Source organism: Callorhinus ursinus, unplaced genomic scaffold (genome assembly GCF_003265705.2).
Source record: "Callorhinus ursinus isolate GAN/ISIS: 27379988/994484 unplaced genomic scaffold, GSC_fseal_2.0 scaffold52, whole genome shotgun sequence".
Taxonomy (NCBI): Eukaryota; Metazoa; Chordata; class Mammalia; order Carnivora; family Otariidae; genus Callorhinus; species Callorhinus ursinus.
The window spans coordinates 8,508,630-8,536,339 of record NW_027397114.1 but is presented as its reverse complement, the minus strand read 5'-3'; the positions used below and the strand labels follow the sequence as shown (position 1 = coordinate 8,536,339).

General features: G+C 55.7%; 2 protein-coding genes across 2 annotated transcripts; one reads left to right on the top strand and one right to left on the bottom strand.

Moving 5' to 3' along the window:
* The first annotated feature begins 2,269 nt into the window (after positions 1–2,269).
* Positions 2,270–3,693, top strand: MIEN1 (migration and invasion enhancer 1). Its single transcript, XM_025859461.2, has 4 exons — positions 2,270–2,428; positions 2,531–2,628; positions 3,070–3,146; positions 3,226–3,693. The coding sequence occupies exons 1-4, from the start codon at positions 2,340–2,342 to the stop codon at positions 3,307–3,309; spliced, it is 348 nt and encodes a 115-aa protein (XP_025715246.1). The 5' UTR covers positions 2,270–2,339; the 3' UTR covers positions 3,310–3,693.
* Positions 3,694–4,323: 630 nt separating this feature from the next.
* Positions 4,324–27,316, bottom strand: ERBB2 (erb-b2 receptor tyrosine kinase 2). Its single transcript, XM_025859386.2, has 27 exons — positions 27,047–27,316; positions 20,451–20,602; positions 19,381–19,594; positions 18,455–18,589; positions 18,138–18,206; positions 17,829–17,944; positions 17,544–17,685; positions 16,523–16,642; positions 16,069–16,195; positions 14,386–14,459; positions 14,207–14,297; positions 13,820–14,019; positions 13,309–13,441; positions 13,131–13,221; positions 12,323–12,483; positions 10,267–10,314; positions 8,704–8,842; positions 8,498–8,620; positions 8,141–8,239; positions 7,673–7,858; positions 7,382–7,537; positions 7,192–7,267; positions 6,725–6,871; positions 6,219–6,316; positions 5,830–6,018; positions 5,297–5,549; positions 4,324–5,166 (listed from the first exon to the last, which is right to left on the bottom strand). Exons 1-27 carry the CDS (start codon positions 27,117–27,119, stop codon positions 4,796–4,798), a joined length of 3,783 nt encoding a protein of 1,260 aa, XP_025715171.1. The 5' UTR covers positions 27,120–27,316; the 3' UTR covers positions 4,324–4,795.
* Positions 27,317–27,710: the final 394 nt, after the last annotated feature.

The following is a 27,710-nucleotide window of genomic DNA, read 5'->3' as shown; positions in this document are numbered from 1 at the left end:
ATTTGCAAATCATACATCTGCTCAGGGACTTTGTATCCAGAATATATAAAGAACTCTTGGGCACCTGGTGGCTCAGTTGGTTGGGTGTCTGCCTTCGGCTCAGGTCATGATCTCAGGGTCCTGGGATGGAGCCCCGCGTTGGGCTTCCCTGCTCAGCAGGAAGTCTGCTCCTCCCTCTCCCTCTGACCCTCCCCCCTGCTCATGCTCTTTCTCCAACGTGCGCACTCTCTCTCAAATAAATAAATCTTTTTTTTTTTAATGGGCAAGGGTGCCTGGGTGGCTCAGTCGGCTAAGCGTCTGCGTTCAGCTCAGGTCATGATCTCAGGGTCTTGGGATCAAGTCCTGAGTCCGGCTCTCCACTCAGCGGGGAGTCTGATTCTCCATCTGCCCCTCCCCGCTGCTCGTGATCTCTCCCTCTCTCCTACACACTCTCTCTCTTAAATAAATAAAAATCTTTTTAAAAAATGGGCAAAAGATTTGAATAGATGTTTTTCTAAATAAGAGAGATGGATGGCTAATAAGCATATGAAAGGTGCTCAACATCATTAGTCATTAGAGAAATGCAAATTAAAACCACAATGATATACCCCCTCACACCCACCAGGATAGCTATAATCAGAGACAGACAATAAGTGTTGACAAGAATATGGGTAAACAAATCCTCATATATTGCTGGTGGGAATGTAAAATGGTACAGGCATTTTGGAATAAGCTGGGCCATTTCTCAAAAAGTTAAACATAAACTTATCATGCAACCTAGCAATTCTCCTAGAGAAATGACAATACATGTACATACAAAGACACTTACATGAACATTTATAGCAGCATTATTCAAAATAGCTAAAAACTGGAAACACAAATGACCATCAACTGGTATTGAATAGATCAGCAGAAGGTGGTCTATCTGTACAATGGGATACTGCTCAGTAACCAAAGGGAGCCAACAACCCGTACATGCTACAGTGTGGACGAACCTCAAAAGCTTTATAATAATGAAAAAAGCCAGAAGCAAAAGACCACATATTATATCATTTATATGAAATGTCCAGAAAAGGCAAATTTATAGACAGAAAGCAGGTAGATGATTGCCTAGGGCTGGGGCTAGGGGCTGGACTGCAAACAAGCAGGAGGGACCTTTCTAGACTGATGGAAAGGTTCTGTAACTGGACAGTAGTGATGGTGGCACAACTCTATAAATCACAGAATTTGTTTAAAAATGCATGTTTTGGGTTTTTTTTTAAGATTTGATTTATTTATTTGACAGACAGCGAGAGAGGGAACACAAGCAGGGGGAGTGGGAGAGGGAGAAGCAGGCTCCCTGGGGAACAGGGAGCCCGATGCGGGGCTCGAACCCAGAACCCTGGGATCATGGCCTGAGCCGATGCAGAAGCTTAACGACTGAGCCACCCAGGCACCCCCAAAAATGCATGTTTTTTTAAAGATTTATTTACTTATTTTAGGTGGGGAGGGGCAGAGGGAGAAGAGTCTTAAACCGACTCCCTGCCGCAGGGCTCGAGCTCACGACACTGAGATCACGACCTGAGCCGAAAGTAAGAGTCCGTCGCTGAGCTGAGTGCGCCACCCAGGAGCCCCCAAAATGCATGATTTGAAGGGATGGTAATAATGTAGGTAACCTGTTAAGATATTATGGTGGGACTCCAGGAAGGAAAAAGGCAGCAAGACAGCCTCCATTTTCAGAGTTGCAAAAGAGAATAATGCCAGCCCAGGCCAGGATGAGATCAGAGGTGCAGGGGAGGTGCAGGAACGGTGCAGGCGAGATGGGAGTGCAGAGCCTGAGGAGAGAGAGCCCCAAAGCCTTAGCTTCCCGAGTGCGAGTGCAGGGGAGAAGCAGTCACTGCTCCCGATTGTACCTACAGCTTTGGAGCTTGAGCCTGAAGTACTTGAGTGTTGAACTCTGGGGTGGTTTAAAACGCCACCAGCATGTTAGCAAGAAATGGCAACTATTCCATAGCATCAGCCAACCCCAGGCCCTGGATCTGCTTGCCCCATCACTTTCGCTCCCTTTTGTAAACTGAAAAGCACTTAGCAGTCTAAGATATTGCATGAGAGTATATGAAGCCGTGACGTCCAGCGGACACGAGGTGCGGGGGAAGTCCGGCGCTCTGAGAACCCCGGCCAGGTAAGGTGGTCTGGGCGGGTCCAGCCAGCCCAGAGCCCTCAAACTGGGGGGGATAGGGTCAAAACGCAACAGCAATCGTGGCCTGCAGGGGGCGCCCGGACGTAACGCGCGGCCCGCCCCGCCCAGAGGCCCCGCCCTGTCACGTGCTCGCAGCGTCGCGTCACACCCGGAAGCAGCGGCTGAAGCGGAGTCAGGAGCAATGAGCAGGGAGCCGGGGCCGACGTCTGAAGCGCCCCCTCCCGGGGAGATTGAACCGGGTAGTGGGGTGCGCATCGTGGTGGAGTACTGGTGAGCGTCTCCGGCTTGTGGGGTGTCCGGACCGAACGGGGGTGGGTCCACGGGAGGCCCCTACCCCGAAACCCAGGCAGAGCCCAAGCGTCTTGTCCCTAGTGAACCCTGCGGATTTGAAGCGACCTACCTGGAGCTGGCGAGTGCCGTGAAGGAGCAGTACCCTGGCATTGAGATCGAGTCGCGCCTTGGGGGCACAGGTGAGGCCCGCAGAACACCTGCTGAGTCAGTGTTCTAAATCTCAACTCTACCACTTTCTAGCCCTGGAATTGGCTGTTTCATATCGTGGCCAGCAGTGTCTGGCACATAGTAAAATGTCCAGCCAACTCGAGGCCCCTTCCAAAGGTGAGGGGGGACACAGATGAGGCCTGTAGGGAAAAAAAGGGTGAGACTGTAGAAGGGTTGGAGGGGAGGGAGCCCTTCGTTGAGTTATGAAGCCGGAGTTCAAAGGACACACAGGTAACGCCTCCCTCGGGTTCCTTTGGCTTGAGCCGGGGTTGGGAAATGGCTCAGAGAACTAGTCTCCCGTGGGGCTGACTGAGACATGAAGGAGCCTGTCTGAAGTCTTAAGGAGTGTGAGAGCCTCTCCTGACTTGCCTGTTCTCAGCGTACAGTTCATTCATTGATTTATTTAATACCAGGGGCCTTTGAGATCGAAATCAATGGACAGCTGGTGTTCTCCAAGCTGGAGAATGGGGGCTTCCCTTATGAGAAAGATGTGAGTATTTACAATGTCGGGAGGCCCCGGTCCACCCTTCCCCTGCAATGGATCATCCCATTCCACGTCTGCCCTCTAGCTCATTGAGGCCATCCGAAGAGCCAGTAATGGAGAACCCCTGGAAAAGATCACGAACAGCCGTCCTCCCTGCGTCATCTTGTAACTACACGTGATTCTGGGTTCCTGCTCTGTTCTGGGACCCAGGCCTTGGTCTCCCATTTGGTCCTGCTGAGGGCTCCCCACTGCCTCTTTCCCCTCACTTGGGTCCTGGTAAGCTAAGACACTCTGGCCTCCACTTTGTCCCTTTGGGTACCAGGAGGGAATAGAAGCTGCCGTGGTCTTGGGGGTGGGAGAGAGACTTTCTCCATGGACATTTCCACAGCCACCTTATACCCCCTTCCCAGGATCAGTGCCCAAGAAAGTGTGCTCCACACTGTACCTTAGCCACACCGGTCAAATGCCACGACAGTTCTAACTTCCCTTCCACTAGCCCTGGGCAGTGTCAGCTACTGGCAATAAAGTGACACTACAAGACACCTGTACCAAACTAGTGTTTCTGTGTTTGGTGTGGGGGGGCGGGGGGCGTTGGTAGCACAGGCCAGCCCAGCCTTTATACCACCAGGGGGGCTCTGCTGGGTGGGTGGACTTTTTCTGGATAGTTACTTCTAGTTAATGATCTCCTCTCTCATAGCCAAGGCCATGAAAATGAGTCTCTTCTTTCCCCCCTCCCTACAGGGAGGAAATAATCCCCATTCCGGTGGGTGGCCTTAGGAATTCATTTTTTCTAACTAGAATGATCTGGTTGTTAAAGGGCTCACAGATCAGAATCCCAACTTGAAGATTTCCACCCCCCCACCAGCCCAAAAGCCAGGAAACAGGATAGGCTCCTCATTCAAGCTTTCTTGATTCCTAGCCACTTCCTCCAGGAAAAGATGACTTGAGTGTTAAGTTAGGTGAGCAGTAAGGGTTGGCACAGAGCCACCCCAGACATAGGCTGCTGCCCAGCTGTTTTCCAAAATGTATTTGCAAATGGAGAAAGTGGGTGTGGAGAAAGGACACCCTTCCCCCCACCCCCGGGTTCCCCCCCCCCCCCCACAATACCCACTCTCCCCGAGTCCTTATTTCATCTTTAAAAAATAAAAAGTAAAAACAAAACAAGAAAAGCACTCTGTACAAGGACTGGATCTGGGCAGCTTTGCTGCTCCCTTCTTCCTGGGTGCAGAGGTGGGTCTCAGGGACAGTCTCTGAATGGGTTGCTCTTGTTCCTAAGACACTCCCTTGGAGCCTCCTCCCCTTCTAGGCTCAGCTTCCCTAAGTCCTTCAGTGTCAAGATCTGGAATAAGAGAACCAGGCTGAGCTGCTCCCTCCAATGAGGAGACTGGCTGTGGCATCCATGGGACCCAAGAGTTGGCTGAGGCAGGGCTCCGAAGTTGGTAAAGACTCCCCAGTGCTGTCCTCTCGACCAACCAGGCTGGGCCCCTCTCAGCCACCTGGGATTTGGAGGAGGAAGGAAGGTTCCTGGTATGGCAGGATCCCCTGGATGTGGGCCAAAGGCCCATTTCCTGCCTCATCCCGACTCAGGCCAGAAATCAGGCCTTCCCCACTCCCTGAGGGTTCAGCGGGGCCTTGGCAGACTTGGGCCTTTTGGCTCACACTGGCACGTCCAGGCCCAGGTACTCAGGGTTCTCTGCTGTAGGGGTCCCTTCAAAGGTGCTGGGTGGAGAGCCCCGCTCTGATGGGTCCTGGTCCCAGTAATAGAGGTTGTCAAATGCTGGGCTGAAGGCTGGAGGAGGGTGGGGCTGAGGGGGAGCCCTGCCCCGGGGTGCCAAGTACTCAGGGTTCTCCACAGCACTCCCAAAGGCAAAAACGTCTTTAACAACCCCATTCTTGCCAGGGGAGAGAGTCTTGGGGGACAGAGTCTTGGGCCTTTCCAGAGTGGCACCGTCAGGTCGAGAAGGAGGCAGAGGGCCTTCTAGGGGCGAGGGGGGCTGTGGCCAAACCTCTGGCTGATTCACGTATTCTGAAAGGGCAAGAGGAGGGGGCTTGTTAGGGGAAGGAACCTCTGTGTCCCAGCTACTACTACTGCCCCCCACCCCAACTCCCTCCCCCACTTCCCTCCCAATCTCTCAGCTTGGGCCTGGATTCCATACCAGGCTGAGGACTGCAGGTCAAGGGGGCAACGTAGCCATCAGTCTCAGGGGGCAGGGGTACTGTAGGGTCCTCACTGTACCGCTGTAGAGGATTGGGGTCCTGTGGCGGAAGGCTGTGCAGCCCCTTGGATGCCCCCATTCCCAAGTCGCCATCAAACACGTCAGAGCCAGCCCCCTCTGAGGGTGCCAGTGGAGACTTGGGGGGCTCCTCCTCAGAGGGCTCCAGTCCCAATGTCAGCTCACCGCCGCCACTCTAGAGACGAGAGAAGGTTATGATGGGGTCATTCATGATCTGGGATGGAGACTCCATGGGAGGTGACAGGGTCAGAGGAGATAAACAGGTCACCACTGAGGTTCAACACAGTCACCGTGGAGAGCAGGAGGTCAAGGGTTGGAAGGCAGGAGGAGTCCTCAGGGATAATGGGGTCTCCGTGAGAGGTGACTGTTGGGAGGGGTGACATAGGAGGAAGGGACCCTAGTCCGTGGGGGAGGTAAGTATACCCACGCACCACGGTGTGACCGAGGGCACTGACCCTGGTGGATGAGCTGCGGTGCCTGTGGTGGGCCGGGCCCCCAGCACCTGGGGCAGGGTCTGGGCAGAAGAACCCCTGCTGGGGTACCAGGTACTCCTCAGCATCCACCAGGTCCCCCATGTCATCATCTTCCAGCAGTGAACGGTAGAAGGTGCTGTCCAACGGGCTGGCGGGGCCCAAGTCTTCATTCTGGGGAGGAGGGAGACAGTGTGGCGGCCTCCCCCCAGCCCCGCACACAGCCTCCCTAGGAGGGCTCAGGGAAGACAAGGTCTGACAAATCAGGCAAGGGCTGGGCTCAGAGGCCCAGGGCCCGAATCCTCTCCCTTCCCACCTTCTGTGGGACAGTGCTCTCTAGTCACAGGCAGGGATGGAGTGGGAAGGCCCAATACCTGGATGACCACAAAGCGCTGGGGGTCCCTGGCCATGCGGGAGAATTCGGCCACCAACTCCCGGAACCGTGGTCGACATTCAGAGTCTATCATCCAACCTGGGGGCAGGACGGGGCTCAGCATCTCAGTTCCGGCGCAGCCTGTGTGCGGCCCCACTCCCTCCCTCTCCGGTCTGGTTTAGACAACCCCACCACCACCACCCAGCTAGTGGAGCCCGAGCCCCCGGGTGGCAGAGAAGAGGTCTTAGACTCAGGTCCTGAGCTAAATCCTTTGAGAATCTCTACTAGTTTCCCCTTTCTATTTTGCAGAGAAGTCTCTTCCTAGCCGGTCTTCTAGAGCTCCTCTGGCCTGGTACTGTAAAAGGGAAGTGAGACCCTTCCGAGGCTCCTTTAACCATACTAGGGACCCTGCTTGCTCTTGGTCCCCTCCCATCCCCCTTAGAGGCCCCTCCCCCGCCCCGACCTCCCATCCCTCCTCCAGGCAGGCAGCACAGCTCAGCCACGCACATTTGACCATGATCATGTAGACATCAATGGTGCAGATGGGGGGCTGGGGCAGCCGCTCCCCCTTCTCCAGCAGGTCAGGGATCTCCCGGGCTGGGATCCCATCATAAGGTTTGGCTCCAAAAGTCATCAGTTCCCACACAGTCACACCTGGGGCAGAGATGGGGGTAGGGTTGTGGGGGGTGCGGACAAGAGGGCGCTTTAGTGCACTGAGCCCCAGAGGCTCTGCCCAAGAGCCTGGCACCACGGGGCAAGATGGGGGGGGGGGTGCAACACTGAGGGGCAGGAGCCACCCAGCCTTTCCCTAGTCTCAGGGCAGTGCACAGACCCTGGCAGCCCCTTCCTTCCCTCCCACATTCACGTCTCCATTAATTCTCCCCTTCCTGCTCTCTTCCTCCCTCCATGCCCGCCCCCCGCCCCGGGCCACAGCTCCTGGTCCACCCCTCCTTCCAACCCTCCCGGCCACACACCGTAGCTCCACACATCGCTCTGGTGGGTGAACCGCCGGCGGAGAATGGACTCCAGCGCCATCCACTTGATGGGCACCTGGGAGAGCAAAGAGGTCCTCAAACTAGGTGTTGTGGGGAGACGGCTGCTCTTAGAGTTCTCCCAGGGGCCAGGCCGCACCCCACCTTGCCTCACCCTGCTCCCTCCTCTAACCTTGCCCCCATCCGCGTGGTACTCGGTCTCATCAATGTCCAACAACCGAGCCAGCCCGAAGTCTGTAATCTTGACATGGTTGGGACTCTTGACCAGCACGTTCCGGGCAGCCAGGTCCCTGTGCACAAGCCGAACGTCCTCCAAGTAGCTCATCCCCTGCGATCAGAGGCATCTATGTGGACCACACTCTGGCCGTATTCTCCCAGAAAACCTCCCCATCCTAGCCCAGTGTGGAGACGGAGGCTTGCCTCCAAGGACACCCGCAGAGCCCAGGCTCCCCTAAGTACATACCTTGGCAATCTGCACACACCAGTTCAGCAGGTCCTGGGAGCCTAGGCGCCCGCGGTGCTCTCGGACATGGTCTAAGAGGCAGCCGTAGGGCATAAGCTGTGTTACCAGCTGCACCGTGGATGTCAGGCAGATGCCCAGAAGGCGGGACACATATGGGGAGCCCACGCCAGCCATCACGTATGCTTCCTGGGGGCAAGGGTACGCGCTGAGAGGGTGTGGGAGACCACAACCCTGCAACCACCACACACCCCTCTTTGAGGGCCAAGGCATCACTGGGGACCCTCACTCAATCCAACCCCATCCGTCACGAACCAGAACCATGGCCCACAGGCATAAGGTTAAGAGTAGAGGTTTGGGGGACCACAAAGTGTCTCCTCAAACCCCAGTGAAGAGAGAGAGACCAGAGCCCAGACCTGCAGCCTGGGGTTCCCTCCTATACTCCCGGCTGGAGAGGGTGGAGGGACTCACATCCAAGATTTCTTTGTTGGCTTTGGGAGATGTGTTTTCCCTCAACACTTTGATGGCCACTGGGATTTTCACATTTTCCCCATCAGGGATCCAGATGCCCTGGGCAGAGAGAGGAGGATGTGAGCAGGAAGAGGGCACACCAGATCCAATCTGTAGTCATCCAGAAGGTTCTTACATGTGCTCTGAATGCCCTTCCCACCCTGGGGCCAACCCCACAATTTAGCCCCACTCTCCACTCCCTTTACCCTTGGTCCAGCCTCCAATCCACCAAACAGCACCCCCCGCCTCCGCTCTCCGCTGCCTTCCCCACAGAAGGCTTGGCCACACCCCGACGCATCCTCTGGGACTGCCCCTGACCTTGTAGACTGTGCCAAAAGCTCCGGATCCAAGCACCTTCACCTTCCTCAGCTCTGTCTCTTTCAGGATCCGCATCTGAGCCTGGTTGGGCATCGCTCCGCTCGGCGTCAGCGGCTCCACCAGCTGGGATGAGGGGGGCAGCATGTCAGTGAGAGAGGCTGGGCCGCAGACTCCAACCCAACAGGGAGGCCCTCAGACTGCCTCACCTCGGTTTCCTGCAGCAGCCTCCGCATCGTGTACTTCCGGATCTTCTGCCGCCTTCGCTTGATTAGGATGCCGAGGACTAGCCCCACGACCACAGCCAGCAGAATGCCCACCACAGCGGCAATGATGGATGTCACAGGGCTGGGGGCGGGAGCCAGGGTTAGGGAGTGGGGACCAGGCTGGGCCATGAACGGATGAAGGACAGGCATGCAGGTCACTGGTATTTAGAAAGGGAAGTTGGGCGGGGGGGCGGCGCCTGGATGGCTCAGGTCTCCTGGAATCAAGTCCCCTGTCGGGTTCCAAGCTCAGTGGGGAGTCAGCTTGTTCCTCTACCCCACCCCTGCTCATTCTCTCTCTCTCTCTCTCTCAAATAAATGAAAATCTTTAAAAAAGGGGGGGGGGAGTTGGAAGGGCGACCCATGGACTCCATACTCTTTTTCTTACTCAAAAACCTCCCTTAGCTCCAACCACCTTGCTGGACACTGAGAGCTATCTTTAACCCCGTCTCCAAACTCTGTGCCTTCCCATGGCTCTGGCCTAGGACTCTGAAACTTCCTGACAAAAAACACCAGGGAGCTGGTTAATGTACGCGAGTCTGGAGCCCCTGGTGGTATGGGGTGGGGCCCAGGAATGCGCACCCAGTGATTCTGATGTTTGAGCCAAATTTTTCACCCATAGGTCATAATTTTCTACACCTCCCAGCCTTGGTGCATTCCGTTACTTCTGCCTGGACCACCATTTCTCCATGGGGTCATCGTTCCAAGACTCAGCTCATTCTGGGACAAATGAAGCTCCTGGGTGTTGACCCCACATCATCACCATCCTTGCCCCCCTCCCTTGCTTGGCCAAAGCCTGGCACATCACAGATCTCTGGTGAATGCTCGTTTCACAGACAGATTGCCGCAGACACACTCCAATCTGTTTTTGTCCCCAGAGTCTTTCCCAAAGCTCCCCACTGCCCAGAAATCAAGTCCAACCCTGTGGCCCATAGTGAGGGAGGATGTGTGCCCTAACCTGACTCGGACTTCACCCCTTCCTCCCTTCTCTGTGCTCACTCAATGGCCCACGACACCAGAACCTTCGAACAAACACAGCCTAGGTTTTCCTGACACCTCCCCCACCGTGCCACCTGGCTGCTTTCTCCCTAATGCCCCATTTCAGGGCCTGGCTCAAATGCCACCTCCTCCTTGAAGCCTCCTGCCACCCGGTTAAGACTTCATCATTTGCGCCAGTGCAGCGGCACTCTTTTCTCAATCTACCTTTTGTCCTAGGGGGTTGAACGCTGCCTGCGTCCCTTACGAGACATCTAGCTACTCAAGGGTGAGGAGGTACTGGGGAGGTCTTCGCCATCTTTTCCTGTTCTCCACCCCCTAAGCATCCTAAGGAGGTCCTCCATCCACTTGCTGAAGCAAACTGAAAGGGGAATCAACAGTGGAAGCCTCGGCTGGGAAGGGACAGGTATCATGTCAGGAGACCCCCCTCCTCCTCCCCCGCAGCAGTGACCACCCAGGGGCCAGTAGGGGGCTGAGGGGCAGCATAGGGTGTGTCCCGGGGGCCGGGCTGACCTGGCTCTCTGCTCGGCGGGGCAGCCCCTCTCGTCCAGGTCTGCACAGCTGCAGGAGAGAGAGTCTTGTCAGCAAGGCTGGGAACCACCACCTGGGCTCACTCCAGCCTCACAACCACCCCAGGATGGGTGTGGCTGGGTTATTACCCCGTTTGACAAAGGCAGACACTGGACTCAAGGTCACCAGTGCTGTTTCTACCACCCCACAAGGGGATTCCGACTCCGGCCTTGAACTCGCATTTCCTGCTCCCCTCCACCTCCCTGTGGTAGGTAGGAACTGCGGGGCACTCAAAGGAGCATCAAGTCCAAAAGCACAGCCACTTCCTCTGCAAAAGAATGCCAGGGTAGTAAACTGGCCCAGCTTCTGCAGAGGACAGTTTGGCAATACCTAGTGAATCATGTCTGTGACCCGGCGGTTCCACCTGTCAGGATATACCCTAAACATGCCAACACCTGTACGCCAGGGGGCTTGCACAAGATGCTCACTTGTACATGGAACTCAAGTGCAATAAACTGCAATAAAAAGGAAAAGAAAAGAGAAAGAAAAAGAAAGAAAAAGAGAAAGAAAATCAATATCTCTCAACAGGGACATAGTTAAATACTACATCTGTGCTGCAGATGGAGTAGTTAAAAAAAAACAGGAGGTAGATCCTTGTGCATTCACAAGAAAGGACCCCAAGATACATAAACTGGGGGGTGGGGGGAGAGAAGCAAAGTACAGAACAATGTGTAGAGCATGATCCCATTTGCGTTAACAAATGCATGCACGCAAACCTGACTTGTGTATGAGATGAAATATAAAACTGCTATTTCTCGACCATTTTTGACCTCCAAAAACAGCAATCTTACAGGACTCAAACCAAATGTAAATGTAATATATGTCTATGTAAACGTGTAGAGAAAAGCCTGGAAGGATGCACATACCGAAGTGAATCTGATGGTCCTCCTCAAGGGAATGGAACAAAAGGGCATATTTGCTTTGCAATATTTATACTTTTGTATTGCTGAAAATGTTCATCATAAGGATGTATTTCATGTGTCTCATGTGTAATTAAAGACAACTAAATGAAAAAAAAAAAAAAAGAATAGGGTAGAGCACCATGTCAGGACATGGAAAAACACTGCAAGACTCTGTTAAGTGAAAAAAAAGCAGGAGCGCCTGGGTGGCTCAGTGGGTTAAGCGTCTGCCTTCGCCTCAGGTCATGATCCCAGGGTCCTGGCATCGAGCCCCACACTGGGCTCTCTGCTCAGCGGGGAGCCTGCTTCTCCCTCTCCCCCGCCCCTGCCCCCCCTTCCTGCGTGTGCTATCCCTCTCTCTCAAAAATAAAAATAAATAAAATCTTAAAAAAAGAGAAAGAAAGCAATCTGCAAACAACATGTGTGGTCTATGATCCCATTTTAGTAAAAAAAAAATGTATGTCAGAATGTACAAAGATAAAAACAATTAGAGAATAATAATATATATTAACATATAGTTTATATATTATAATAACATGTATGTTAGAATGTGCACAGATAAAAACAACTGAGTATTTGTATATATTTAAATACATTTTACATGTTATAATAATAATTATATGTTAGCATGGGCACAGGTAAAAACTGGAGAAAAAATATTACAAATTATTAACAGTGGGGATAGAACTGTTAACGACATTCATTTATATTTCATGTTTTCATTAAAAAATTTTTAACAAGGGCGCCTGGGTGGCTCAGTCGGTTAAGCGTCTGCCTTCAGCTCAGGTCATGATCTCCAGGTCCAGGGATGGAGCCCCATATCGGGTTCCTGGCTCAGCAGGGAGTCTGCTTTTCCCTCTGCCTCTCACCCATGCTCCTGCGCTCCTGCCCTCTCTCTATCTGTCTCTCAAATGAATAAAATCTTAAAAAAAAAAATTTTTTTTAACAACACGTGTTACTTTAAGGATCAGAAAAAAAACAAAAACAAAACTAAGAGACTTAGGATAAGCAAAGGCAGAGTTATCCCCCTTTTACAATAAGAGCCCCAGAAAGGCTCCTGGACAAAGCTCTCCCTCCTGCAGAAAAGGCCCTCAACTCACGAGTGGGTGCAGTTGATGGGACACGGCTGGCACGTGCCCTCCTCATCTGCAAACTTCCAAATGGGCATGAAGGAGAGGTCGGGTTTCACACCACTGGGGCAGCGAGCCACGCAGAAGGGAGGGTCCTTGTAGTGGGCACAGGCCACACACTGGTCAGCTTCCTGGGAGGGGAGGAAGGGTTTGTAGGGGGCTGGCACCGACACCCCCAGGGCAGCAGGATCCGGCCCGTGTGCCCCATTCGGGCTTCCCACGGCCACTCAACAGCACGTGCCCCCCCACTCCTGGGACAGCCCAGACCCGCTGGGTCTCCCGCCCCAGGTCCCAAAGAACCAGAAGTATTACTTAAGATACAACAGCAAGTAATAGTAACTAATTTATAGCAAATCTTTCTTGTGCTTGGGCACTGCACCAAACCCTATTTTAAGTTCATGCTTACTACCTTCCAATGAGGTAGCTCCTCATGAGATTCGTTTTACAAATGAGCAAACCAAGGTTGGAAGCAGGGCCTGGATTTGAATCCAGGTAATCTCGATGCCTAAGCGCATAGGTCTGGCCACCTCGGCACAGCAACAGCCAAGCACACAGCCCCCCGTTCCGGGCCTCTTGCGTAGTCCGAAGGGTCACGGGCCACCACAGAACTCCTGCAGTCCTCAGCGTCCCCAGCCTACTTCCACCCTCACACTTCTCCACCCTCCCGCCATCCAGGTCTGAACTTGGAACGCTCTCCTGAGACAGTCCACCAGACTTGGCCTTGCTTCCCTCCTGCCCTCACCGCCCTCCAAGCAGCTCCAGCCCACCGGCAACTCACCGCCCCAAAGCAGGTCACTGAGCCGTTCTGGGGCCGGCACTCGGAGTGACATGGCAGACAGTACCTGTCCTTCACATATTCCCGGGGTAGCCTGATGGAGGGGGTGGCTGATGAGGGGGGGGTCTGGAAGGAGCCCTGTGCCCTCTCCCTGGCCACCCCCCTGCCCCGCCCCGCATACCCCTGCATTACTCGGCATTCCTCCACGCACTCCTGGCCCCGAAGGAATTGGCTGCAGTTGACGCACTGGGTGGGCCCCGGACCCCAGCAGTGCCCATGGGCGCACAGCGGGTAGCAGGCCAGGCCCTCGCCCACTGCAGTCAGTGAGGAGGAAGGGGTCAGAGGGGCCACTCAAGGGAGGTTCCAGGTCCAAGTGACCCAGGGGAGGAGGCTGGGGTGGGGGGGTGGCCGTGGCCCAGAGCAGTGGGCACAGGTGCTGGGCAACGCGGGGGAAAACAAAGAGCTGAGGTTCCAGGGCCAGAGAGGAAAGGGAAGGCAGGGGACGCCAAGGCGGTGTGGCAGGACCCAGCCGGAAGCCATGCCCAGAGGTCAAGCCAGCCAGAGCTGTGTCAGGAATGGGGCAGCAGGGACGGGCAGTCTGCACGAATCTGAGATTGCTGCTGCTAGGCCACCCCGGGCACCCCTGCGTGCTGGCAGACGGGGAGCGTGCGTTGCCGGGCTCCCTGTCTTACCACACTCGGCCTCCGGCCGGTTGGCACTGTACAGCAGGGCCTGGTGGGGGTTCCGGAAGAGCTGGTCCCAGGGCACCGTGTGTATGAAGCAGAGGCGGGTGTTGCGATGGATGAGGGCCAGCCCACTGCCCAGTTCCCTCAGTGAGCGCAGCCCCAGCCAGCTGATGCCCAGCCCTTGCAGGGTCAGCGAGTAGGCGCCGCTGTGGGAGGAGTGCTCGGCTGTACCACGGACCCTCCCTCGTGGGCAAGGGCTGCCCTCACCTTCCTCCCGTCCCCAGCACACTTGGCAAGCTCCCGTGGGAACACTACTGCTGGGGTCCCCGGGGAACAGGAGTGCCCCCCCACACCCAAAGCCTCTCCTCCGGCCCCCCCTTTCCCGGTGCTCACTCATGCAGAACTCGTCCCCGGATGACTCGCAGGTTCTGGAAGACACTGAGGTTAGGCAGGCTGTCTGGCCACGCTGAGATATACAGGTAACCTGCAGGCACAGGGGGAGGCTAGGGGTGTGGCAACAGGAGGACGACCCCCAACCCCGTCAGAGCAGGACGCAGAGAGGCAAAGCCCACCTGTGATCTCCTCCAGAGCCTCAAACACTCTGAGCTGCTCAGCCTGGAGGGGGGCAGTGTTGGAGGCTGGGTCTCTAAAAGGAGGATTAGGAGAGGAGTCAGCAGGGCCGGGGGGGGGGGGGGGGCGGCGCATGACCCCCAGAGCTGGCCCAGCCACTCTCCCCCATCCCCCTCCATTAATGACTTCACTTAAACCCTTTGCCCATCAAGCCCGGCTGTTTTCATCCTGAGTTTCAAAGCCCAGGCCCTAGTTTGGCAGGGTCTGTCAAAACAGTATTTATATCCTTTGATCTAGAAATCCTACTTCTAGGAATGTGGCCTAGACAGACATTGGCTCCTGTTCCCAGAGACATGTACAGCACAGAACCGTTTGTAAGACCAAAAACTGAAAACCACCTAGACACCCATCAGTATAGGGGAGCTGTTAAATATAAATGCCATCTACCCTGACTAGAGATGAAAACTAACATTTTAAGAGCGCTTAAAAAAATAAAAAAGGGTACTCAGTATCCGCCAGGCACTGTTCTAAGAGTGTATGAATATTATTAACTCATTCAAACGTTATAACCACCTTAGGAGGTGCCCCCGTTTTACAGGCAGGTCACATGATTAGAAAATGGGGGAGCCAGGTTTCAAGCCCAGGCCGCCTGGCTCCTGAGCCTGGGCTCTTAGCTGCTAACTCTTAGCTGCACCTGCCCCACAGCTGTTGAAAGCACAAGGCAGCTTGATACGAAGTGCCATGAGCAGCTCTCCAGGGCAAGAGGCAGACAAGGCTCACGATGAGCTCCCGCTTTAAGTCCAGCTCTTCAACAAAATTACAAAGGCTTTGTTTCTCTGTGCGTGCCCATGTATGTAGAAATGGTCCAGGAGAACCCACACAAGCTGTAAGCAGTGGTTTCCTCTGGAAAGGGGAATAAAGCTGCAGGAAAGGTTAAAGGGAATTTTTTCTCTTTTTTTAATACGTATTTTTATTGAAGTCTAATCCACATACAATAAAATGCAGTTTTAATGTACACTTTGAGGAGTTTTGACAAATGCATTCCCTCATGTATCCACGACCCCAAATGATACACAGAACATTGCCATCACCCCAGAAATTTTATTTTGCGTCCCTTCCCAGCCCCACCCCACCCCAGGGACAACTACCGTTCTGATTTCTATCACCACAGAGTGGTTTCGCCTGTTCCAGAACCTCACATGAAGGGAACCGTGCCGTGTGTCCAATCTCCTGCCTGGCCTATTTCGCGGAACATAATGTTTTTGAGCCTCACCCGTGTTGCCATATCTATCAATAAGTAGTTTGTTTTTATCGCTGAGAATTCCATTGTGTAGATATACCACCATCTATTTACTCCTTCACCTACTGTTATACATTTGCATTGTTTCCAGCTATTATGGGGGCTATTAAGAATAAAGCCACTATGAATTCAAGGAGAATTTTACTTTGTCTGGATGGCTTGACTTCCATACAAGTGCACATTCGTGAAGAACACATCACTGATGAAAACAACCCCCCGCCCAGGCCCCACACCCTCTGGTCTCCCGCTTGCTTCTTTTGCATTTCTGGCCTCCCGCCTGTCTCCCAGCATCCACCAGAGATGCTGCCACTTCTGGGCCGGAGTCGGTGACCGTCCTGATGCTCCGCAGACCACTGTACCCACCCTTCACTCCACATAGCCTTACCCCTCAAAGCTCTCTGGCAGAAACGCCAGGCTCCCAAAGACCTTCTTGCAGCCGGCAAACTCTTGGATGTTGGCGCTGGTGACCGCCCTCACCTCCCGCAGGTGCTCCATGCCCAGGCCGTAGCACACTGTCGGGAAGGGCAGGCGGTGAAGGGGCCATCTCAGCCCCCACACGGAGCACCAGGGTCTCAACCTCCAGGGCCCCCTCCACACCCCCGAGGTTTAGAGAAGACACCAGCATCTTCTAGCTCTACCGGCCCCCACATGCCCGCTCACACATTGACAAGAGATATGGGGGAACGCGTGGGGCTGATCCAGGGAGGGCCAGGACAGAGACAGTGGAAGGGAAGGACCCCCAGGAGGGTCTGAAGAGGGACGGGACAGCAGACTAGGCCGAGCTGGGTGTGCAGAAGGACAAGAAGGACAGACTGGCTCAGGGTGTGGCCGGCAGTTACCTCGGGCACAGGGCTTGCTGCACTTCTCACACCGCTGTGTTCCGTCCTCAGCCGTCACCTCTTGGTTGTTCAGGGGACAGACCAGAGTGCAGGAGCCCACGTCCGTAGACAGGTAGTTGTCTGAGGAGATGGAGACCGTGGGTCCATGTGCCCTGGCCCTTCACGCCACACCACGAGCCATGTCACCGTGCCCACAGAGTACAATAGTATCGACCAATACTGAAATGCCCTTACTTGACATTCATTTACGCCTCAGAACAACCCTATGTGATGGGCAGTGAGACTCCCATTTTGCCAAGAGGGAACCAAAGCAGTTTTACGTAAATTACTCTAGGTCATTGTGCTATTAAGTGGAGAAGCCAGGAGTTGACACAGTCTGTCTCTGCATTTTGAACTCTGACCTACCACGGGGAGGGTACGACTAGGACCCGAGAGCCCACTCCTATCTCCCACGACAGGAAAAAAAGAGGGCCCCACGTCCAAGGTCAGTTCCCAAATGCACATCATAAAGAAGGGAGCTGTTAAATAAAACTCTGATCAATCTAGACTATTGAATAAAAATTAGCATTTATTTGGGAGTGCTTAGTATGTGCCAGGCACTGTTCTAAGAGCTTTACAAGGATTAACTCATTCAGGGGCGCCTGGGTGGCTCTATAGGTTAAGCATCTGACTCTTGATTTCTGCTCAGGTCATGATCTCAGGGTCCTGAGATTGGCCTGCACCGGGCTCCGTGCTCAGCAGGGAGTCTGCTTGAGATTCTCTCCCTCTGCCCCTCCCCTTGCTCTCTCTCTCTCTCTAAAAATAAATAAATAAATCTTTTAAAAACATGTGAACTCATTCAAACGTCATAACCACCTTATGAGGTGCCCCCGTTTTGCAGATGAGAACATGAAGGCACAGCAGGCAGGTCACATGACTAGAAAATGGGGGAGCCAGGTTTCAAACCCAGGCCTCCTGGCTCCTCAGCCTGGGCTCTTAGCGGCTGCTCTCAGCTGCACCTGCTCGCCTCCCTGGCACTCACATGGACAGGCGGTCACACAGCTGGCCCCAAAGGTGTATCGGCCCTCGGGGTTGGGCATGGATTCGAAGGTGTCCGTGTTGTAGGTGACCAGGGCTGGGCAGTGCAGCTCACAGATGCCACTGTGGTTGAAGTGAAGGCAGGCCTGGGGGGGCGACGAGGGGGACAGGGACAGGCAGCTGGTGGTCACCGGGCTGTTCTTCCCTGGTGTGCAAGGGGCAACAGGGCCATAGCAGGTGGGGGGGCCCCTCCCCTTGAGCCCACCCTGGGGCCCCAAGGGGCACATACCAGGCAGTCCGAGTGCTTGGGGCCTGTGCAGCCAGCCGCACACTGCTCATGGCAGCAGTCGGTGGGCTTCGGACCTTTGCAGCGGGCACAGCCGCCAGCACAGACTGTTCGCGTCACTGTCACACAAGGGGCAGGATGAGGCTGGGGCGGTCACCCGGGCACCAGACCCTCCCAGGCATCACTTTTCTACGACAACCTCCCACTCCAGGGAAGACGCCGAGGCCTGGTAACCCCCACCCCCCGCCCTGTGTCCCCTTTCCTCCACTCGGCCCCCTGCCCCCCCAGATTCTGGGCCTCCCTCAGACTCACAGCTCTGACAGTCCCCGGAACTTGCTCCCCAGCAGTGGGGGTCTTTACAAGCTGGAGAACAGGGTTGGCCTGGGGAGACAAAGAGAGGGACAGAGACCAGGAGGCAGAAGGCACCGTGAGGGAGAGACTCGGCAGGAACCAAGGACCCTAGGCGCAATCTAGAAGCAGAGGGAGGCAGGACGGAGGGCCCCAGAGATGAAGAGACACGGAGAGACTTGCAGGAGAGGAAATGGGCAGTGTTAGTGCAGGGGTGGGGAATGGGGGCAGTGTACGCCAGGAGTCTGGGGTCGCCGGGCTGCCCGAGAAAAGTGGCTTACAGGCCCGAGAGCGGTTGGTGTCTATCAGCGTGAGCGCAAGCTGGTTGTTCTTGTGGAAGATGTCCTTCCACAAAATCGTGTCCTGGTGGCAGAGTTGTGGGTTCCGCTGAATCAACACCCCTCCCTTCAGGATCTCTGTGGGGTGAGTAATAATCAGCGCCTTCCTTTCCCGCCTAGCACCTTCTGCCCTCCCGTGGGGCCCCCCTGACTTCTTTAGAGGGAAGCAGGCATCGTAAATCCACCCCAGGTTCCCCGAGGATTAGAGAAGGCACCAGCATCTTTTAGCTCTACCAGCCCCCTTCCCTGCCCCACACACACATAAACAACCTGGGACCCAGCGATGGATGGGTTGTCCATGACCCAGTCCAGATGTCCATGCCCCTCTCTCCTGTCCTCCCACCTACACCCTGTGCACACTGCTTCGTGGTTAAAAGAGACTCTGGAGTCTGAAAACCAGCCTCACCACTAACTAGCTATGTAACCTTGAGCAAGTCACACATCCTCTGTAAACCTTTTACGGTTTTCTCATCTGTAAAAAGAGCGTAACATTGGTGCTTCCTTGCAAGATGACAGCCCCAAGATGGGATCCTATGTGCAAAGTAACCAGCCACAGAGTCTGGGATACTGTCAGCTCCGGGGCTGCCACATACAGTTACACAGGTTGTTCACTGCACATGGGTACTCGGCCAAGAAGTGGAGAAACCCCAGCCTGTATCCTCATTATCAAACTGTGCAGGCTTGTACAAGCCGTGACTTTCTGGGAAGAAGGGAAACCTTTTTCTAATCCTCACCATGGCACCTTCCCTAGCTCTACCTGCATCTGTCCTGAAGGAATGTGAGTTCTATTCACATGAAGCCTCCCATGGCTAGAGGTGGCCCTTGCCAGCTCCCAAGAGTGAGAAGGTGTCGGTGACAGTGATGACCACCTGTGAGGCTTCGAAGCTGCAGCTCCCGCAGCCCTCCTGGGGCAGCCCCTGCCGCAGAGGCGCCCCCCTCGGGCGGCTCTCCATTGTCCAGCACGGCCAGGGCGTAGTTGTCCTCAAAGAGCTGGGTGCCTCGCACGATTCGGAGCCTCTGCAGCGGGACCTGTCTCACTTGGCTGTGAGCAATGAGCACGTAGCCCTGCACCTCCTGGATATCCTGGGAGGGAAGGGGGTCAGGTGGGGCTGAGGCAGGCCTGGGTCCTGGAACACTACCAAGGCCTCCTCGGGGTTACCAAGGGCTTGGGGATCTGGGGCCAAGTCCCCGTCCACTGAGAAGTCCAGCTCTCTCGGGCATAAAGTAGAGATCAATGCCCCTCTCCACCTCCCCAAGCCAGATTCTTGTAGGGTCAAGACAGATAACCGGTGGGGGGGGGGAGCACTCTGTGAACTGAGAGCAAGCACCCCACCCTCTGCATCTCAGCTTCCTCGGCCATGAAAGGCAAGACCTGCCTGAGAGGATGTCCATGATCTGACCCCGCATCACACACGTGGCCCCCCTCCAGGCCATGGTGACCACAACCCAGCAGGCTGGATCTCTCTCTCTCCCCTGCTCATGACCCTTTCACACACATTTCCCATTTGATGGTTTCCCAGAGGGGAGTCAAAGTGTGCTTATTGCTTCCAAAGCCAAGGGCCAAGACCACATTCACAGGCCTTGTCAGTAGCAGAACAGGATCTAGAACCCACACCTCCCAGCTGCCTGCTCGCCACCCCAGGCAGGTCAGGGACAGCAGCTGGGACAGGGGAGGGGATCATGCTGGCAAGAGAGCAAAAAAATTTAGCACAGAAACAGGGGCATCCACCCCGCGATGTCCGTGGCCCGCCACGTCATACAGAGGGAGTCAACTGGTCTTGCAGTAGAACAGACAGGGGGCAGACATCAGAAAGAAAGTTCTTTCCAGTTGAGGAACCACAAGAGGAAAGGGAGGGCAACCTCTTCTCCCACCCACTTGTAGGCATAGGGCTCCGCTCAGCTGGAAGCAGGGCCTGGCTGGGTCACCCAGGGGCCTCACCTGCAGGAAGGACAGGCTGGCATTGGCAGGCAGGTAGGTGAGCTCCAGGTTACCCTGTACCACTTGACAGGCCTGGTAGAGGTGGCGGAGCAGATCCAGGTGGGTCTCGGGACTGGCTGGGAGCCGCAGCTTCATGTCTGTGCCAGTGCACACTGGCAGGAGGGAGGGCATGGGTCAGAGGGCACTGCCCGGGGAGCTTCTCCAACCTGGCCCCTCCTCTACAACCCCCCGCCCCCTGCAGAGAGTCGTGCCATCTCGGACCCCTCCTCCCATGTCCCTTGCACCTGCAAGAGGCACAAGAGCAAAAGAAGGTTTGCAAGTTTGGGAAGAGGAGGGAAATCCAAGGAGAGGCCCCTTCTAACTTGGCCCATCCTGAGCATCCGGAGGGGGCCCCATTGTGCCAGCCCTGGGGAGCCTGCCCGCCTGATCCAGGGTGTTGGCTGGCAAAGAAAGCCTCCCTTTGTCCCAAAGGCCCGACTCATGGCCAAGGGGTAAAAATCCCCCAAGAGAGGCCATGATGAATCATGAATCTTCTGGATACCCCCTGCCCCTCTCCCAAGCAAACAAACTCAGGGCATTCTCCCCACCCCATTCCAATACCACCCACATGCCAACCTCTTGGCAAGGGATATCCACCCCCACAATGCCACCCAGAAAGGGAAGGAGGGTCGGATAGAGTCATAGCTAGGGCATGGGGACCCCCAAGGGCCTGGTCACTGCAGGGACCTCTGGAATTCCCCTAGGCAGAAAAAAAGGAGCATCAGATGCCAACAATGGGCATCCGGACCCAGGCTACGGATCCTGGGCCAGAGCGATGCCTCCTCTAAGGGCTCCAATGCTGGTACTTCACCCCTGCCTCCTCCTCAGGGCACGGCTCCAGAACCAGCTGGCACAATCTGTGCCACGAAACGCCTGCCACAAGGGCACCACGTCAGCCCTGCGTACCTGCCCGGTGCCGGCCATCAGCCAAGGGGCATCGAGATGAACTGCCTCCCCAGCCTACCTGCACCCCAGCGCGGTGTCCCTGAGACCAGAAGGGCCTACGAAGCCCAGGGACATAGAAGGGGTACGCCACCCCCGCTGAGGGGCTACTGTGGATAGCCACTGGCACTGCGCCTGCCAGTAGGGGGGAGATTAAAGTGCCCAGTTGAACTCGTTTTTCTGCTCTGGTGAGAAGATGAATCACCTGGCGCGTCTTGCCCAGGAGGGTGTGCCGGGCGAGGGGGGGGGCGGGCGGAGGGCCCCCCCAGAGACACAGGCCCACAGGTGCCTGCACCGCCTCGATTTCCTGTGGGCCGCCACCCCACCTCCCACAGCCTACAGGGGGACAGCAGGGGCTGACTCCAAGGTCTGACACCAGGTCTCCTGCTCTCCCAGCAACTTGGAGCCTGAAGTCCAATCCTAGGGGTGTGGGGGGGGTAACAAGAGATACCCTCTGCCTCCAGAACACTGGGCAAAGGCTGGTGGGGCAAACCCCTGGGGTTCCTGCCTGGGCCAATGGGCCATGAGCTGGCAGCCTCCCAGTAAAAGCCAGAGTGGTCTCTTTTCCCACCACTTTGGACAGACAGGGAAGGAAGCAAAGAGGGAGGAAGGAGAGGGCCCAGAAATAGAATTCAAGGGTCCTCCCCGCCAGACTCCCAAGAGAAACAGGAGCTGGGGGTGGCAGGCCAGGCCCAAAATAACGCCCGCTGCTAGGGCCTCCTGCAGCCCGGCAACCTCAGCTGCTTTGTAGGCACAGCTGTCTTTAGGCCCAGACCCCAAAGCTCTGGCCCAAGCCCGGGACAGGGACAGGCAAAGCTGGGGGAGAGGCTGTCTCCACCCCCTGTGGCCCTCTGCCACCTCTGAGGGACACCAGCTGCGGCAACCAGGCAATAGGAAAACATCAACAATGGGAACACCGAGGGCAGCCACATTAACTGAGCACCTACTGTATGTGGCCAGGCCATCTGGGTGGAGCCTCTTAACGTCCTTCAGAGGCTGAGACTGCAACCTCTGTCTTGCAAAGAAGGAAGCTGAGGCCGACAGGGCTAATTCTCCTGAGATCATAAAGCTCATAAGCGATAGAGGCAGGATTTGAACTTGAGTCTATCTGACTTTAGAGCCTACATTCTTAACTGGACACGGACAAATTCCCCCCACGCCCGGTGCAAAGGGAAATACACACTAGGTCTACTGATGTCTACTGATGTCACTGATAAACATACAGGCTCTGGGCAGGGCAGGGTGGCTGGGCTGAGCTGAGGACCATAAAGAGTGGCAGCCCCGCCCCACTAGTGAGTTTGTTTGTGGCTGATTTGAGTCTAAGATTCTTTAAGTGTTTGCAACAGCTGGTCAAATTGGTACAGAGACGTACTCTGCCAGGGAGCTGGAGGCTTGCGGGAAAATTCCCCCACCAAGCTGACATGAAGCCAAGAAGGGCCTCTTGACACCTCCCCTGCCTCTCCACCTCTGTCCCCTTCACCACGAAGCTCAGCCCCTCCCACCCACTCCCCTTCTCCTCACCAGTCCCCAAATCCTCCCAGCCTCCATTGACTTTGGGGGCGGGGGGTTGGAGTCCTGTTCTACACAGGAGGGCTCTGTGTGTCCAGGACACCTGACTTTCAGGAGCCCCAACCTCCAGCTCCCTGGTTCAGCACTGAGGCAGGACCAGCCCAACACCAGGTAAGAGTTTGCTGGACGGATGGATGGACAGATGGACGAACGAAATCCAATCCAGAACTCCCAAACTAAAAGGGACCAGTTGGAAGTAGTGGTGTCCATCCCTCTGCTCAAAGGCTGTTCAGGGTCCTTCATATCCCTCTGGCTGAACTTCAGTTCGGTGCCCGCTCTGGGGGTGCTCTCCAGAGGGTTCCTTCCTCCCCACCAGACTTCAGCCCCAGATGCTTCTCTTGCTCATCAGCAGGAAATACTTCCTTTGGTTTCCATGAACACTACCTGCACCCCCAAAGCTCACCTCCCCCAGACCCAAAGGGTAAGAGCCCATTCCAAGGATGCCCAGAACTCAGCCACCACACACACCTGGTGTATCAAGGCCAATATCAGACGAGGGCCTGGGCTCAGGGTCATTAAACCAGAACCCTAGCTGGGCTGCTCATGTGTGACCTTGAGCAAGTCCCTGGACCTCTGGGGCAGAGTCCCTATCAGATTCATCTCTATGCCCAGCAGTGCCTGTGACTTTGTAGGCACTCTCAGTATTAATGACCTGAACTTGGCTGAAAGGATGGGATAATAAAACAGTAACAATTCTTACTCTCTGCAGAGAAGTTAAATGACAGTTAAATGAGATAATGAATCAAAAAGCAGTCTGTAAACACGACAAGGCTTTGTAAACAGAACTGAGGCAACAGAAACATTGGCTATAATAATTCTCCCACTCCTGAAGAGCACACACTCCCCGTCCTACGTGGGCTCTCTTCCCAGGGGTGGGGAAGAAAGGTGGCCCCAGCAAGAGATGGAGGTGTCACCCCAGAGGGTCTTCCGACAGGCAGACAGTGTCAGGGGATCTCTTTCCAGATCATTTCAGCACCTAGGGGCAGGCACAACTAGCTGGGCCCTACTCCAGCCCTCCACCCCAGCCCCCTACTGGCTCCTCATTGCTTCTACTCCAGCTGTCTCCCTCACCCACAGCCCTGCAGGGCCCCCTGGCTTCTGCCCTGTCCCTGCTCTCAGCGCCTGGGGGGCACGAGAGGAAAGCAGCATGGGCTGGACAGGGAGGGAGAGGACCTCGGCGGGCCCCGGCTCACTCCCCTTTCTGTAGCCTGGATAAAGGAGGTCACTCACCTGAATTAGAGTAGCACCTGTACCCCAGTCTGGCTATACCTGTCTGCCCCTGAGGCTTTGCTCACCCCATTCCTGTTGAATAGGATAAGACTTCAACCAACTCTTAAATGCCTCCTCATTACACATTATTGGGTCTAGACATATTTGGGTCACTAGGAAGCCTTGGATAAGTCACTTCACTTCTTCAAACCATGTGTACCCACTTCACTGGATTGTTGCAGAGATTAAATGAAACCGTCCATGGAAAAGAACCTGGCGTATGGGAAGCACATCGCACGTGTTTTTGTTTTTTGTTTTTTTTTTTTTAAGTTAAGGCAAGATAAGTTCACATAGCAGAAGTACGGGTAATTCCAAACCATGAGAAAATAAAAGGTGCCTTTGTATTTGGAATGCGATGTGTTTTCTCTGTTTGCATTTCATTCTAGCTTTTCAACTGGTTTTTTTTCCCCTTGAATATTAAAATGAAGCTACTTTCCCCAAGTATAGTAAAAAGGAAGTTGCTGGAAGAATCGTCTGGGAATGAAAATAATGAGCTCTGCAAGATAAGAAGTATGTGTTTGCTGCACTTAACAAAACTTTGACCTCTAAGAACGGATCCTAGGGGTGCCTGGGTGGCTCAGTCGGTTAAGTGGCTGACTCTTGATTTTGGCTCAGGTCATGATCTCAGGGGTCGTGGGATCGAGCCCCCACATGGGGCTTGGCACTCAGCGGGGAGTCTGCTTGAGATTCTCTTTCTCCCTCTGCCCCTCCCCCTACCTCCCCCTCCCCCCATCTCTTTCTCTAAAATAAATAAATAAATCTTTAGGAATGGGTCCTGGCAAAATCCTGACCCTCTGGGTCCTCTCCGGCTCCTCTTTCTCCCAAATTCCCGCCCTAGCCCTCAGCCCTGGGATACAACAGGGGTGCTGGAGGCAGCTGGGCAGGGCGCTTCCATTGCAACCATTTTCTACCTGACACACCCAACATCTGTCTTTGCACCGAGCAGTGCCCATGGAAGGGTGAGAGCTACCTGAGGCGGCCCCAGTTGTCAGTGGGAGAACTGAACCCTCGGATCCTAGCACTGCAGCAACCCAGGCCACCGCCACCTGCTCAATGCGCAGGCCCAGGTGAGGGAGGCGGCAGCTCACTCTCACAGTGCAGCCTGGCCTCAGCCATCTCAGCAGAAGGTCAGGGCTGAGAAACAGGGAGAAGGACGGGCTCCCAGGAAAGTGGAGCCTCCTTACTCAAAAAGGTGTGGGGCCACCTCCCGCTGTTTATAGCAGATCTGGCCCAGCACCTTGAGGGAGTTCCTTGAGAGGGCAGAGTTCAGCTAAGTCCCCGGGCCAGCAGGGAGACTGCTGTTTGGCAACACAAAGCCCAGACACACACACAGGCCACACAACCCAGAACACCCTGGCATAGACATCCCTCTGATAACACAGCAATGCTCAGACAGAGGGGCCCTCAGGCAACACACAGTATGACACCCACCCCTTCTCCAGACTCCCTGACCAATGGAGACCACCCACTACTCCCAGAACACTCTCATTTTGTCTTCCCCGCAACCCAGTGATGCAGGCAGGGAGCAGTGTCCGCCATTGTTCAAGGTAGACTGATACAGTGATTTCCAACTTGTGGTTAGGGGCGTCGCAGCGTCTGGGATCCAGTCTTGGACCCACCACTTCCTTGATGCTATTTGGCTTCTTTAAGCCCAGGTTTTCACCTGGTAATGGGAATACTAGTAGGACTCCTCTTGTAGGGTTGGTGTGAGGATTTAAAGGAGGGAATGCTTGCAAACCACCATGCACCGTGCCTGGCACAGAGTACATTTCCAGCCCACGTTAGCTTTAATTGTCAGTGCTTCTAGATGGACAAGTGGGGCTTAACCCACACTGCCTCCACCACCACCCTTCCCCACACACAGCACGAAGGGAAAAGCAGGACAACCCAGCCCCCTGGTTACCCGCATCTGGCCCTATTTCTTTACCTTTCCTTCTCCACCCTAGCCCCCACAACTGCCCAGGAATCCCTCGCTTGAAACTCTGGCACTCTATGCCCCAGACCAGGAGACCCACCACCACCCCTCCGTGGCCCATGCTCTCCAAAAGTCACAAAGCGCACAGTCCCTGAGCTGGCCCTAAAGAAACTTGCTCAAAACAAACGTCTCCCCCTCCCCCCACCTCAGACTCCAGCATGAGGCAACTCTGCAGTCGGACCGGCCACCCTCTCCCGCCCGGCTCTGGCCGGACAGGTTGTTTTCTCCCCCACACCCCCCACACACACCCCGATCCTGCCTGAAACTGGAGGAACTAAACTCTACCGGCTGCGGGGAGTGGGGCGGGGGGCGGGGGGAGGGGCAGCAGAAGGGATCCCCCCCCGAGGAATCCAGCCCAGTCCAGTCTGGAGGCGGAGGCTGCCAACTGGAAAGGCTTTGAGAAAGTTTGGAGGGGCTCAAGAAAGGGGAGAAAACACACACACGCACGCACACACATCCCATGCAGTACACCCTCTGAGGGCAAACTTTCTGAACAATTTCAGAGAACTTTTGTGACAAGTTCCCAGAGCCGTCGCGGAGTCCGGAAAGCGCCAGTCTCTTGACTGGGACAGCTAGAGCCGCTTGGGCGTCCTCGCCCCCTGCCCCACCTTCCTTTGGCCCCCCCTCCCTGCAGAGGCCGGCGGCGGGGCGCGCCGGGAGCGTCCGAAACTGCGGATCGGGAAGCTAGTGTGGCCCCCTCTGCCCCCGCCTGTCCGGGGACTTGGGCGGGGGGGAGGAAGGAGGGGGGCGCCGGGCTGCAGGGTCGCGTCGCTGCTCCGCGCCCTCCCCACGCCAGACCCACCTTGGGTGCCCGCGGCTCCGGAGGGCAGGAGGGCGAGGAGGAGCCCCCAGCGGCACCAGGCCGCCAGCTCCATGGTGCTCACTGCGCCTCCGGCCCCATGGCTCGGGCTGGACCGGGCTACGAAGGGGCCGGGCGGCCTGCCTGGGGGCTCTGCTCGGCTCTGGGGCACGACGCAGGGGACTCTCAACTCCACAACTTCATTCTTGTACTTCCTCAAGGCAGCCCTCCTCCTCCACCTCCTCCGCCTCCAGTGATTGGGAGCGAGCGCGCTCACGGCTCGCCCCCCCCACCCCCTCCACCGCATTCCAGCGAGTCCCTGGGAGTGGCAACTCCCAGCTTCACTTTCTCCCTCGGCGCGCAGGCCTGGGGTGCGCCCCTCCCAGCGCCCGGACGCCGGGGTTGCCTGCGCACTTCTCACGCGTTCCCACGGAGAACCCTAAGGCCGGGGACGGCGATCGCCACCTCCCCCCCCCCCGACACACACACACACACACACACACACACACACACACACACACACACCCCGGGGGGGGGGTCTGAGGCCGGGGACGGCGATCGCCACCTCCCCCCCGACACACACACACACACACACACACACACACACACACACACACACACACACACACACACACCCCGGGGGGGGGTCTGGGGCAAATGCTTCAGG

What these genes read in the sequence shown, in the direction of transcription:
- MIEN1 (XM_025859461.2), top strand. Translation starts at nt 2,340, where the DNA reads ATGAGCAGGGAGCCGGGGCCGACGTCTGAAGCGCCCCCTCCCGGGGAG. An exon ending in GTCGCGCCTTGGGGGCACAG is followed by an intron (nt 2,629 to 3,069) that starts GTGAGGCCCGCA and finishes ATTTAATACCAG; the next exon opens with GGGCCTTTGAGATCGAAATC. An exon ending in GCTTCCCTTATGAGAAAGAT is followed by an intron (nt 3,147 to 3,225) that starts GTGAGTATTTAC and finishes TCTGCCCTCTAG; the next exon opens with CTCATTGAGGCCATCCGAAG.
- ERBB2 (XM_025859386.2), bottom strand. Translation starts at nt 27,119, where the DNA reads ATGGAGCTGGCGGCCTGGTGCCGCTGGGGGCTCCTCCTCGCCCTCCTG. An exon ending in CTGCCAGAGAGCTTTGAGGG is followed by an intron (nt 14,460 to 16,068) that starts GTAAGGCTATGT and finishes TCCTCCTTTTAG; the next exon opens with AGACCCAGCCTCCAACACTG. An exon ending in GGCTGCTGCAGGAAACCGAG is followed by an intron (nt 8,621 to 8,703) that starts GTGAGGCAGTCT and finishes CCCTCATCCCAG; the next exon opens with CTGGTGGAGCCGCTGACGCC.